The sequence below is a fragment of the Pleurodeles waltl genome, chromosome 4_2 (genome assembly GCF_031143425.1).
Source record: "Pleurodeles waltl isolate 20211129_DDA chromosome 4_2, aPleWal1.hap1.20221129, whole genome shotgun sequence".
NCBI classification, from domain to species: Eukaryota; Metazoa; Chordata; class Amphibia; order Caudata; family Salamandridae; genus Pleurodeles; species Pleurodeles waltl.
The window spans coordinates 1,033,608,284-1,033,622,395 of NC_090443.1; the positions used below are offsets into that span (position 1 = coordinate 1,033,608,284).

The following is a 14,112-nucleotide window of genomic DNA, read 5'->3' on the forward strand; positions in this document are numbered from 1 at the left end:
TTTGGGATCAAATGAATTCAAAAAGCCATAATACGCAGCAGTTTCATATTTGTCCCTAGTCATCCATCAGCGACTGAGACTTAGTCAAAGTGGTCTTGGTCCTACAATGTCTGAATCCTATTCATAGCAACAGTAATAAGAAAATGTGGATTATTAGGTGGTGTGAGGCCTAATCATGTAATAATGTCAGAATGTACAGCAGGTCCTTTTTAGGTCTCTTTAATAAACCTCTTAGCTCAGCCCAGAGCAGCCAGGCTTAGTCAAGTGAACAAGTGTAAAGCATTTAGAAGCACCAAAAATCTACAAAATAGGTTGTATTTTTAAATAGGCACCAAAAAGACAAATATCTATTGAGGAAAACCGGGGATGTGAGTTTTTAAAGGTAAGTAAATCACTGTCATGTTACTCTTGGGAAATGCAGCCTGTTGTTACAAGCGGTTTAGTAGTTATTAGGCAACTGTACAGCGCGCAGCTGCTTCTCTTCACTGGGATGGGGCGCAGCGAATTAGAGGCAAGTCACATGGACCACTGAGGTCCAGGGAGACAGGTCAAGCAGTCTCAGGGTCTTTTCTGAACTCTTACACTGTATCGTGGTCCAGCCAAGAAGAGGTCCTGATGCAGAGCGCTGAAATTGCGGAGGATGCTGGAGAGAGGTGGTGAGCATTCCTGGTCACAGTGGTATCAACGAGCGTCTGGGGTTGTCACCGGCCTCAGGACTTTCTTCCAGGACGCAGCAGGGGGAGTCCAGTGCAGGTCCAGTCGTCACTGGTCAATTGGTCTAAAGCAGTTGCAATACTTGTTTACAGGTAAACAAATGTATTGGATCTGGGGACCAGGGTCCACTTGGACTATAGGTCCTACAGGCATAGGAACACCTCACAAAGGTCACAGGTCTGGCACCCGGCAGACACTTTGGACTCCAATGGCTGGCAGGCAGGCATTCCTGGACAGCCGGGCTCTTGAGGAGGTCCTTCGCTTTAGGTGGTCCTGACGCTCAACAGGAGACTAGCCAACTAACCCTTGGAGTCACAAGTGGAGCTCTTTTCCACCAGCGGGCACATCAGTCACAGTACTCTTTGCAGGTTCCTTGATGTTAATCCCCAGAGGCTTAGGAACATTCTTTTGTTGCATGAAAACGTTTCCTTTGAAAAGGTATTACATTTCGACTTCGAGACACTTTTCCTTCCTCTAGACATCGATGATGTCACAGATTGTTTTTTGTCTCCATGGGACATTTCAAGTCTGCCTGGGCCAGTTGTATGTGATTTAAAAGAAAAATGGTTTACTGGAATACCATTACAGAGAAACCACTTCACCTAAACTCTTTAATGGAAATTTTCAGAATGAGTGGGATCTACCATTTCATAGAAAACAAGTCATGGAATATATTTTTGCTCAAAATTGATTTTTGCAGGCTTGTTTTAAAGGTGTAAATACGATGGTTGCAGATTTTCTTTTAAGTAACAGTTAAGAAAAAAGTATTTATTTCAGTGCTTTGCTTACATGGACATTATTTCAGATTTATATTTTTTTACACTGTCGAACAATCACTACAGATGTTTTTACTTGGCTGACCAACTTTAAACACACCACCAAACCCAGAGCCCTCACAACTCCTAAACACCATCAATACCTGCCCCCTAAAACTCCTCACCACACCTAAACTTCACCCATCCCATAAACCCAAAAAACCCTTGCTACAGTTAAACTACACCTATCCATAACTGCACACATCCCTGAGTCCTAAAAGCCCTTTCTACCCCTACACTCATCTCTGAAACGTAAAATCCCTCACTAGCCCTAAACTCCAACCATTCCTGAGCCCTAAAAGCCTCTTTCTACGCCTAAACCTCACCCATCCCTGACGCCTTAAAACCACTCCTCCATACCCAAACACCACCCATCCATGACCCTTAACACCTCACCACCCCTAACTTCTACCCATCACTGAACCTTAAAACCACTCCTCCATACCCAAACACCACCCATCCATGACCCTTAACACCTCACCACCCCTAACTTCTACCCATCACTGAACCTTAAAATCCCTAAGCAGCCCAAACCTTGCCCATCCATGAACCCTAAAACTCCTCAACACTCTACTTATCTCTGACTCCTAAAAACACCTCACACCCATAAACTCCACTCATCCGTGAACCCGAAAAACCCCATTCCTATGCCAGAACTCAACCCTTTCCAGACACCTAAACCCCCTGATCACCCCTAAAAAGTAAGCATCCCTAAACCCAAAAAACCCTCACGAGTCCTAAACTCCACCCACGTTTAATGTAATTTTGGACTTTTCCTAAAAATGATCTCTCTTTTAAAACGTTTCATTTAATTTTCGATGTATGTGTATTTGCTTAAAATTGTCTTTCCCTAACACTGGGTTTGCGTGATTTGGTTTCCTCCAAAGTGGTTTCTTAGTTTTCGTTTTTCTATTCATTCATATACATCAGCCTCGCCCACCTTCCCCTTGTCCTCAGAGGTCTAGCCGACGCATGTAGGCAACTCCTTATCAGTGATTTCTTCTCTGGACCAGTTAGGACGGGAAGTGTCAAGCTCCTTCGACTGATGATCTTTTTGGCGTAGAGTACTTGTGTTTGTGCGGTTCAGCTTTTTTGCTTGAAGATTTAGACTTTGACGTTTTAGCTGACAGTTTATATGCCTTGTCTCCAAAAGAATTTGACCTACAGCCAGTGTAGATTAAGGGACTAACTTTTTTATGAGGTGAACCACTGATCTCTGTAGCAATTCCCTTAATGTGGGAGTCTGCCGGGTGTTCGCCTCGAGATTCCTCTTCCTCAACATCTTCCTCCTCCGAGAAACCGATGTCGTCCATCAATGGAGTAGTTTTCTTCCACCTTTCAAGTTCAGAAAGCCCTGCCACCTAAAGGGCAAGTAATACTTTGTCCCCCTGAATTAAGGTTTAAAGTTTGAACAGCTAATACACAAAGCGATATTCAAACTCAGAACAGACATACTGAATGTTCGTGGTTGAGAGCAATTTTTCGATGGCAGTTTGGGAAGAATTTAAAGATAATGCTCAAGCTACAAAATGGCATCGCGGCATCTCAGGGGCCCCTTCTTCGGAGAATTGAATTCTCAGAATAAGTCAAATTTACCCACAGATGAGAGCCCCAAAAGCCTAAATCCAGTGTCGAGCTCCACTATTCTGTCAACAACTTCGGTGTTTCTCCGAGGTCTCTTGACAAATCTTCGAGGACTTCTTTAGGAGCTCAGCCCACCTCTGGAAAAGAATAATCTAAAGTGGTGGCCATTGTGGGATTACAGATTGTAGTTCTGACTTAAATGCTAATATCCCTAGCCTGGAATATCCACATTAGGCAGTAATCCTAGATAGCTGTCTGCTTGCAGTCTCTTCAGAGCCTACCAGCGACTAAGATGGTTTTTGCGAAGGTTTTTCCCTGATTTAGGACTGATTTTGCTAGATTCTCTGAAGTGGTCTTGCACTTGGATCCGGTCTCTCTTCCCGTTGTTGATGGGAAATCTCGGTTTAACACTGCGTGGAATTATCTACGCAACATTGCGCAGTTGCTGCTCTAGCCGTCTTCCTTTCCACGGCTTCTCGCCTATTATCCTTGTCCGGGGAGAGCCTGCGACTAGATCTTTTTTGGCTGTGGCTACCATCAGCAAGTCAGCTTTCACATACCCTTTAGTGTAGGTAGGATCATTAGGATGCTTTATACTTTTGTTATGCACAGCTTTCGTATGAAGCTTCTATTGTTCACACCAGATTTAAAATCTGGCTACCGACTGCTACGATTTAGCAACAGTTGATAACAAAACTTGCTAGCCACTGTTACAGTAACAACGCCTTCCGCGCCTGGCTGAGAGGGCTCTCAGGGTCTGTCAGAGCAGCGCTGCTGGTCTGCTTCGACTTAAGGCAGAGGGCGCACAGCTGCAGGAGGGTGAGGGAAAGCGGGGAATGTGGCAGCGGTTGGTTAAGCTTGGCCGGGAAGCCATTGCGTTTTTGCACACTTGGGTCAGGGACGAGAGGCCATGTATGTATGGCCCCACTTTACTACTCGGCCCGGTTTAGCAGCTGAAAGCAGGGGCAGTTGATTTTGGGATCCATAAATAATACATTATCATACATGGGTAAAAAGTGAATTACCGGGATGTTTTTCACCTCAGGGTTCTGAGGGACACTGTAGACCAACTCGAACTTTGCTCTCGTTGTCTATTTGATGTCACCCAGAACCCCGAGATGAAAAACATCCCTATAATTCACTGTTAACCATCTACAATTCTCTATAGTATCTCTGTGGCTTAACTGGCTTTAAGAATACCTTCTGGTTTTGCTGAACGCAGGCAAAACACTGCTCGTTGGATGGGGCTTGGGAGCCTCTAAAAGGGAAAATTTGAGTCCTCCTGTTGCTCTTCTATGCTGTACGTCATAAGTATCCGCCCCCCTTTCGATAAACTGCCACGTCATCTGGAGGTGATGCTCTTGAAGGATACACTTCCACCTCCTCCTGAGAGGAATCAGCGCCTACATTATGCCATAATAAATCTGCATTTTCTTGTAGGTGAGACACACCTTTCTGTACACTGATAGGCATTTATAGAAGTCCCTCTTTTTCTAAATTATCTTTCTGCTTCACTTCATGTCTCTCTGGGAACTGAGGGGGGTGTGACCTGGATTTTTCCAGTGGGTTTCAGGCTGTCTTCTCTATGTCTTTTTACTCCTGGTAATCCAAGTTATGTTCTAAAAGGGCATCCTCAAATGCTTCTTTTTTTCTGGAGTATGTTACTTACCCAGGAAGCATGTATTTATTGTGTGTAGTACTGCAGATTCACATGCTGTGCACTCTCCTGCCATCCAGTGTTGAGCCCAGACTTTGCAAGTTGTTTTTCTTGAGGACCACTCGCCATCCGGCTCGAACGGACTGCGTTTGAACTCCGTGCAGCTGCGACACTCTTCCCACCTACAGATGCCTACCAGCTAGAACAAATCTTGACTCGACGACAACAACACAGACACGGCTCCCACGACTGTTAGAACATCTAAGATTCCACTGAAGGGACAAAATTCACCCGACTTAGACACCATAGCTTTCCAAGAACCTGTAGAGAATGTTCGTCTTTGGGTAATGGAGGGTAAAATGGACAGGTTAAGTGCCCTTGGCTTGGGACCCTGACCTAAATGTGCAGATGGAAGGAGTGTGCATAGCATGTGTATCTGCAGTCAACACATGCTACGAGTACTAGTTATTCTGCCTCAAGGGATTTCATTTTTATAAGTGTCCAGAGTCTTCAAGGACTTTTGCACAATGTCTTCGATAACTTTTTGGGCTCACTGACATTTAAATGATTTTATGTCTGAGTTTTCAACTCGACCAATCTTAAAATTTGAACGCCGTTAGAAGTCAGTTTAACATGTTTTGGTTTATCCCAACTGGCGTCAGCTGTTGTTGACCTGTCGGAATCTTTGATTCTCAATGACAGTTTAAATTAGAATTGGCTTGACGCAGAGAGATTTTTTTCAATTTGGAAGTTGTTTTTTTTGTACTTCAATAGTTGATCCCTTTGAGACAATGAAGGTCCTCAGTCTTTCAAAGGCTTACAGAGATTATGCTTCTTCGACTTTTTACAAACTTGGTCACTTGAGATTTCCATCTTAGTCTAATGAGCTAATCTCGGTTAATCTCTGGTGTTTAGAGTTTTAGGTTTAAAACGAAAGCATGCATAACAACTTTCTAAATTGTGATTGTTATGTAGACAATATGTAAATGGATGCTTTTTACTGGATGCAAATTGTCGATGTCAATTAGAACAAATTCTGACTGTAGTGCTCTGCATAACTATTTTTTTTTAAATGATGCAAATCAGACCCAAAGGACACACTTCCCTGGACAGTCACTTTCTGACCTGGTTCATGACCACAGAAAAAAACGTTCTTCTCTTTTTCGCAAGTCATGATCACAGTTAAATCACTGCTGTCGCCCAGAGCCATCGCTTCAGGTAAGTCTTGCAAATCAATTTTACATTTTCAACGAAACAGTCGCAGCTCTGTCTTGCTTCCAAACCCATAAGTGGAAAAAACAATCTCAAATGGTGGTCACAGAATGGGGCATTGTGGGTCGACATCAGAGTGAGTTATTAGGATTCCACCTACGCTTGACGCCCAACGTAAAAAATGTGAAAGATTTAATACAATTCCAGACCCACTAACTACATGGCAGAGTAATGCACCGCATGAGAATCTAGAAGTTGTTCACACGGATAAAGATGATATTTCAAAACTCAAGCCGTCAGTCATGTCAGGCTAACGCAACACGATTGACTCTTGTCTAGTCGACTATAAAATTCACTATAGGACTACTCAGCAATTTGCTTTTATTGCGTTTCTTTAGTCCACACTACAAAATTGCCACAATTTTTAAAGTAGTTGGAATCAATACAATCTGTGTGCCTGGACCAAAGTGGGGAGAAGCTTTAAATCAGAGCAAGCATGATAGTAGAAAACATAGCTCTGGAGGTTTGTCGTTAGCAGAGTCGGACGTGCATGTCTCTGGTAACTACTTATGTCTCGGACAAGGTGAGAGACAGCAACATATCTCAGGAAATAACCAAAAAGATAGACGGCCCAGAGAGTAAATGGAACAGGAGCAGATAAGAGGAACACACAGACACTCACCCTCTTCCCAGACAGCCCAGCCGCCGGTTGACATCGCGCTGCAGCAGCCCCTCGAGCAGGGAGCGCAGCTCTGGAGAAAACACATCTGGAAGTTCCACTGCCTGCAATGTTTAGAGAAGATGAGGGAGATGAGGGGAAGCATCAGAAATAAATCTGTTATAACAGAGAAGTAACTTCGTTTTCTATAGCTGAAAGTCTCCAGTATCACATCTTCCTTGTATTCTTAATCCTAAAATACCTTCTCTGTTAACAGGATGAATACCAGAACATCTTAGTTAAACCCTTTTTAAAACCAGTTGTTAATCAAGATGTGTTGCATCAGTTACACTTTTCGACTATGATGATACCAATACAGAGCTCTTTCAGATCCTATTGCAATGAAATCACTTTAACCAGGTTAAGAACTTCCTCCTAACAAGAGGCTCCTAAAAAAAAGGGACCAAGTGCCTACTTTGGCATCAACAGATACAGAAAAAGGTTTCATTCAGCACATGCCCATCCAGAAGCATTATTCTTAGCACATACCTAGAGCACAAGAGTATCCTGGGCACAGGCCTAGAGACAAAATGCCTTCCTGACATGTCCAGAGAACACCCAACACAGGCCACCTCCCAAGCACTGCGGATTGGTCTGACGGGTAGCCAGGAACGGTTTGATTTGCCCGCTTAAAAAGACCAGTGTGTGGGCTGCTTTTGTTTTTTGATCAAGGCACAACCCACAAGACCAAAAAAAAAAATGCCAACACACTGGTCCTTTAATGGTGGCCGGCTTAGTGGTGCCAGATGGCCACACAGGGCCGCCAATACTGGCGTCAAGCAATGCTCTTCAACATAATGGAAACAAGCCACTCCCAGGTGGCTCACCATGATGCTTGAGTGAGACACACGACTTTGAGAGGCAAGCCTGCAGGTGTACTCGTCCCTAGCCCCATGAACCACCCAGAGAATGGACAGGGTCAGACAATTAAGCAACCAGCCTCTATGCAATAACTCTCCTGAAGGCTGCCCCTACACCTCAATAGGATCACCGTATCTCTTTATTAATCAGGCAGCGCTCAGTCATTAAAAATCAATAAATGCTTACTAAGTAGAAATTCCAAACCTCCTGGCCTCAGGTGATGGCCAAAACCCCCCCAAAAATGGCTAGGGTAAAAACTGAAATATTATACAACCAAAATCAGAGAAAAAGAACATCTCAAAGATTTTGGAAAAAACTGAACAAACAAAAACAAATGATCCAAGATCCTCACAAAAACAAATGATTACAAATCAACCAAGATTGTTCCAAATGACCCGTGCGATGGGGTTAGCCTCTCGCCAAGCACAGAGTCTTACAGCAAGACCTGCTGGAGTGGAGGACTGCAACTTTTAAAAAGTGTTTAAATCAAGAAAACATAATTGATTTACTCCTACTGTGTGAAAGGTATCTTAGGGTTGTGAATCTAGGAAGATCTCATGCTGGAAAAGTAATCCAATGCTGGTTATAGTGGGGTTGCGAGTGATATCTTGAAGGTGTAAGACATGCTACTTCAAGGTGATTACAAGGTTAATAGAAGCAGTGAGTGATGTCTTATGGTTCAACTGAGATCCCCTGGCACTGGTTAATAAGCTGCGAGTGATGTCTCTGAAGGCGTTAACAAACTCATCTCACAATGATTAGAAGTTAAGGGTCTCGCAATGCTCTTTTTTAAGAGAGGCTGTGTCACACTGGCAATAAGTTAATACAGGAAGGAGAAATTTTGGAAAATAGAGTTTCCAGCACTTATCAATACCGGTCTTCGCCAGATACAGTACCAGCATCCTAAGTGTGAAAGAAACCCCAAAGATGTTGGTAAGAATTCTGTAATGTGGTGGGTAAAACAGGTGCAAATCTTTCAGAGCACTAGTCATACTGACTGCTTTATAGCTATGGCTAGTAAGGAAACGTTACTTACTCTGTAAGTATCTGTTTGTAGTGTGTAGTGCTGTAGATTCACATTCTTTGCATACTCCTGCTACTTACTGCTGGACTCAAACATTACAAGTTATTTTTCTTCAAAGAAGCTTCACGCTATGGGATGCTGTGAGACTCCTCCCTTAGTCCACAATGCACATGGGCACTGACTTCATTTAGCTCGGCGGGTGAGAGTACTATATGCAACTATATGTGCAGTGCGCATTGTTATTTCTTAACGAATTAGTATGCATTAAAAAAAACAAAAAGTGCTATTTTCCTTTGAAGAAAAACGACTTGTAATGCCCGAGCCCAACAATAGATGGAGGGAGTATGCAGAGCACGTGAATCTGCAGCCACACATGTCTGCTAGCAGAGAAAGGTGTGCAGCATTCCTATCCTGATGCTGCATACTGGGGCAGAGCAGCATTAGAGGAGTGTGTGCCGGGATAGAGGAGCTTCAGAGATACACAGTGGGACAGAGCAGCATTAGAGGAGTGTGTGGCGGGACGGAGGAGCTTTAGAGATACATGGTGGGACAGAGCAGCATTAGAGGAGTGTGCCGGGACGGAGGAGCTTCAGAGATACACGGTGGGGCAGAGCAGCATTAAAGGAGTGTGTGGCGGGACGGAGGAGCTTCAGAGATACATGGTGGGACAGAGCAAGATTAGAGGAGTGTGTGCCGGGACGGAGGAGCTTCAATCAATCAATCTATTTATAGAGCGCACTACATACACGTTAGGGTTTCAAGGTGCTGAGGGGGTGGGGGGGGTAAGCTGCTACTGGTCAAAGAGCCAGGTCTTGAGGAGTCTTCTGAAGGTGAGTAGGTCCTGGGTCCATCACAGGTTGGTTGGGAGAGTGTTCCATGTCTTGGCTGCGAGGTAGGAGAAGGATCTACCGCCGGATGTCTTTCGGTGGATGCGGGGGACGGTGGCGAGTGCGAGGTCTGCGGAGCGGAGCTGGCGGGTGGAAGTATAGAAGCGGAGTCTGTTGTTGAGGTAGGCAGGTCCGGTGTTGTGGAGCGCTTTGTGTGCGTGGGTGAGGAGCTTGAAAGTGATCCTCTGGTCAACGGGTAGCCAGTGGAGGTCTCTTAGGTGGGGTGTGATGTGGTTGCGGCGGGGTACGTTGAGGATCAGTCGGGCGGAGGCGGTTTGGATGCGTTGGAGGCGCCGTAGTTGTTTTGTCGGGATGCCTGTGTAGAGTGCGTTGCCGTAGTCTAGCCTGCTGCTAACGAGGGCCTGCGTCACTGTTTTTCTAGTGTCTGTTGGGATCCACTTGTAGATCCTGCGGAGAGTGTTGTAGCAGGAGGAGGTGACTGCGTTGACCTGTTTTGACATGGAGAGGGAGGAGTCGAGGATGAAGCCCAGATTGCGTGCGTGGTCGGTTGGTGTTGGTGGGGTTGCTAGGGATGTTGGCCACCAGGAGTCGTCCCAGGCGGAGGGGTTGGGTCCGAGGATGAGGACCTCGTCTTGTCCGAGTTCAGTTTCAGGCCTCTGTTTCTCATCCATTCGGCAACGGCCTGCATTCCCTCGTGGAGGTTGGACTTGGCGGTGTGCGGTCCTTGGTGAGGGAGAGGATGAGCTGGGTGTCGTCAGCGTAGGAGATGATGTTGAGGTTGTGTTGGCGGGCTACTTGAGCGAGGGGTGCCATGTAGATGTTGAATAATGTTGGGCTGAGGGATGAGCCCTGGGGTGCGCCGCAGATGATTTTGGTGGCTTTGGAGCGGAAGGGAGGGAGGCGGACTCTCTGGGTTCGTCGGAGAGGAAGGATGTAGTCCACTCGAGGGCTTTCTCTTGTATTCTGGCTTCGGAGAGGCGGGTTCTCAGAGTGTGATGGCATACCGTGTCGAAGGCGGCTGAAAGGTCCAGGAGGATGAGGGCTGATGTTTCGCCGTTGTCCATTTGGCGCCTGATGTCGTCTGTGGTGGTGAGGAGCGTGGTCTTGGTGCTGTGGTTTTATCGGAAGCCGGATTGGGAGGGGTCCAGGATGTCGTTGTTTTCGAGGTGGCGAGTCAATTGTGCGTTGATGATTTTCTCGATGACCTTCGCAGGGAACGGGAGTAGGGAGATGGGTCGGAAGTTCTTAAAGTCCTGGGGGTCTGCTTTGGGCTTCTTAAGGAGGGCGTTGATTTCGGCGTGTTTCCAGCTTTCCGGGAAGGTTGCTGTTTCGAAGGAGATGTTGATGACCTTCCGTAGTTAGGGGCGATGGCTGCGTCTGCTTTGTTGTACACATGGTGGGGGCATGGGTCTGACGGTGATCCGGAGTGGATGGAGTTCATGAATTTGAGTGTCTTGGTGTCGCTGACGTTGGCCCAGGAGGTTAGGCGATCGGAGCGGGTGGTATTAGCGGGGTGGTGTCTGGCGTGGTGGGGGCGGCTGTGGTGTTGAAGCTGTCGTGGATGTCGGTGATCTTTTGGTGGATGAATGTGGCCAGAGAGTCGCAGAGCTCTTGTGAGGGTGGAATGTCGTTGACGTTGGTGCTGGGGTTGGAGAGTTCTTTCACGATGCTGAAGAGCTCTTTGCTATCGTATGCGTTGTTATCTAGACGGTCTTTGAAGGATGATCTTTTGGCTAGTCTGATTAGTTGGTGGTGTCTGCGGGTGGCGTCTTTGTGGGCGTGAGGCTGTCGGGTGTGTGTTCGGTGAGCCATTTATTCTTAAGTTTCCAGCAAATGCGCTTGGAGGCCTGGAGCTCTTCGGTGAACCAGGTGGCTTTCTTGGTGGCTTGGTTGTTGGAGGTCTTCTTGAGTGGGGCGAGTGAGTTCGCGCAGTCGATCCACTGTCTGAGGTTGTGGGCGGCGGTGTCTGGGACGGTGGGGTCGTTGGGTGGGTTCTGGGCAAGGGCGCAGGTCAGCTGGTCTTGGGTGACTTTGCTCCAGTGGCAGCGGGGTGGTTGTAGGGTACGGTGGTGCTTGGCCTGTTTCTGGAAAGTGAAGTGGATGCAATGGTGATCGGTCCAGTGGAGTTCGGTGGTGTGGTTGAAGGTGATGAGGGCGCTTGTGGAGAAGATGGGGTCAAGTGTGTGGCAATGAGTTGTCTGAGGCCGAGGTTGTGGATCAGGGTGGTGGAGTAGACGTTGTTGTTGTTCTCGAGGTGGAAGTTGAGGTCCCTGAGGAGGATGTAGTCTGCAGAGGCGAGTGCGTGGGCGCTGGCAAGGTCAGAGATGGCGTCGCTGATGGGTGCCCGTGGTCCTGGGGGTCTGTAGACGAGCGTTCCTCTGAGGGTGGTGTTGGGGTCGGTGTGCATTTGGAAGTGCAGATGTTCGGCGGTCTTGAGGGTGTCGTCCGTGTGGGTGTGGACCTTGAGGGTGGTCTTGTGGGCGATGGCTATTCCTCCTCCGATTCCGTTTGTGCAATCCCTGCGGGTGATCTTGTAGCCCTCCGGGATGGCTATGGCGATGTCGGGCGCTGAGGAGTTGTTCCACCAGGTTTCGGTAAGGAAGGCCACGTCCGGGGCTGAGGTGGTGAGCAGGTCCCAGAGCTCGATGGCGTGTTTGCATGCGGAGCGGGTGTTAAGGAGTACGCCTTGGAGGTGGTTGGTTCTGGTCTTTGGAGGTTTGGTGGTTCTGTTGCAGGTGAATCTGCAGTTGTGGCAGGAGAAGGGTCCGTGGGTGTTCCTTGGTGAGGACTGGAAGCATGCTGTGGAGCGGCCAGGGTTGAGGGCGTTGAGGTCGCTGGCAGTGTAGTGGTGTCTGGAGGTGCGGGGGTTCCGTGGACCAGGGGGGTGGCGCTGGGCGCGGTCCAGGCGTGGACAGGCCCAAACGGGCTTGCCTCTTGCGCGCTCGCTGCGCTGTCGCACAGCGACCGCCATTAAGAAGGGGAGGAGGTAGGGAGGAGCAGCTGGGAGGCGTGGACGAATGGGGGCTCGAGGGGTGCAGGGCCGCAGCGGCGGGAAAAGGAGACGGCTCGGGGGAGCCGAGGCTCTGGGGGGGTGGCGGCAGGAGGGTCACACGGGGCGGAGAAACGCACAAAAAACAAGCAGCTGAGGCTAAACACAGAGAAACCAAACGGCTAAGACAAAGCTAAACACTGAGTAAACAAGCGGCTAAGACGAGGCAAAATACGCAAAATACAAACAGTTAAGACAAGGCAGAACACGGAGAACGCAAGCGGCTAAGACAAGGCAAAATACGCAAAATACAGACAGCTAAGACAAGGCAGAACATGGAGAAAGCGAACAGCTAAGACACGGTAACTCAGGACAAGGAAAAACACACAGTGATTACAGGACGGCACTTATCACTAGACACCAGGGATGGCCATTCGGGAGAAGGGGGGGGGGGGATTAAAGGGAGGGAGGGGCGGAGGGGGGGCACGGGGACAGCTGGGTGTCGCTGTACGCGCGGGGAGTGATCTAGTGGCCACAGAGGTCAAAGGTCACTCAAGCTTCAGAGATACATGGTGGGACGGAGCAGCATTAGAGGAGTGTGTGCCGGGACGGAGGAGCTTCAGAGAAACACGGTGGGACAGAGCAGCATTAGAGGAGTGTGTGGCGGGACGGAGGAGCTTCAGAGATACATGGTGGGACGGAGCAGCATTAGAGGAGTGTATGCCGGGACGGAGGAGCTTCAGAGATACACAGTGGGACAGAGCAGCATTAGAGGAGTGTGTGGCGGGACGGAGGAGCTTCAGAGATACAGGGTGGGTCAGACGAGCATTAGAGGAGTGTGTGGCGGGACGGAGGAGCTTCAGAGATACATGGTGGGACGGAGCAGCATTAGAGGAGTGTATGCCGGGACAGAGGAGCTTCAGAGATACACGGTGGGACAGAGGAGTGTGTGGCGGGACGGAGGAGCTTCAGAGATACAGGGTGGGGCAGACGAGCATTAGAAGAGTGTGTGGCGGGACGGAGGAGCTTCAGAGATACATAGTGGGACAGAGCAGCATTAGAGGAGTGTGTGGCGGGACGGAGGAGCTTCAGAGATACACAGTGGGACAGAGCAGCATTAGAGGAGAGTGTGGCGGGACGGAGGAGCTTCAGAGATACACGGTGGGACAGAGCAGCATTAGAGGAGTGTGTGGCGGGACGGAGGAGCTTCAGAGATACATAGTGGGACAGAGCAACATTAGAGGAGTGTGTGGCGGGACGGAGGAGCTTCAGAGATACACGGTGGGACAGAGCAGCATTAGAGGAGAGTGTGGCGGGACGGAGGAGCTTCAGAGATACACGGTGGGACAGAGCAACATTAGAGGAGTGTGTGGCGGGACGGAGGAGCTTCAGAGATACACGGTGGGACAGAGCAGCATTAGAGGAGAGTGTGGCGGGACGGAGGAGCTTCAGAGATACACGGTGGGACAGAGCAGCATTAGAGGAGTGTGTGGCGGGACGGAGGAGCTTCAGAGATACATGGTGAGACAGAGCAGCATTAGAGGAGAGTGTGGCGGGACGGAGGAGCTTCAGAGATACATGGTGGGAAGGAGCAGCATTAGAGGAGTGTGTGGCGGGACGGAGGAGCTTCAGAGATACACGGTGGGACAGAGCAGCATTAGAGGAGTGTGTGGCGGGACGGAGGAGCTTC

General features: G+C 48.5%; 1 protein-coding gene across 1 annotated transcript in view; it reads right to left on the reverse strand.

The window, feature by feature from the left end:
- GRK2 (G protein-coupled receptor kinase 2) overlaps nt 1-14,112 on the reverse strand; it is a 258,235-nt gene that overhangs the window by 68,637 nt on the left and 175,486 nt on the right. The window contains exon 15 of the mRNA XM_069232942.1: nt 6,665-6,765. Coding sequence (XP_069089043.1) covers nt 6,665-6,765 — 101 coding nt within the window. The remainder of the gene's footprint in view (nt 1-6,664; nt 6,766-14,112) is intronic.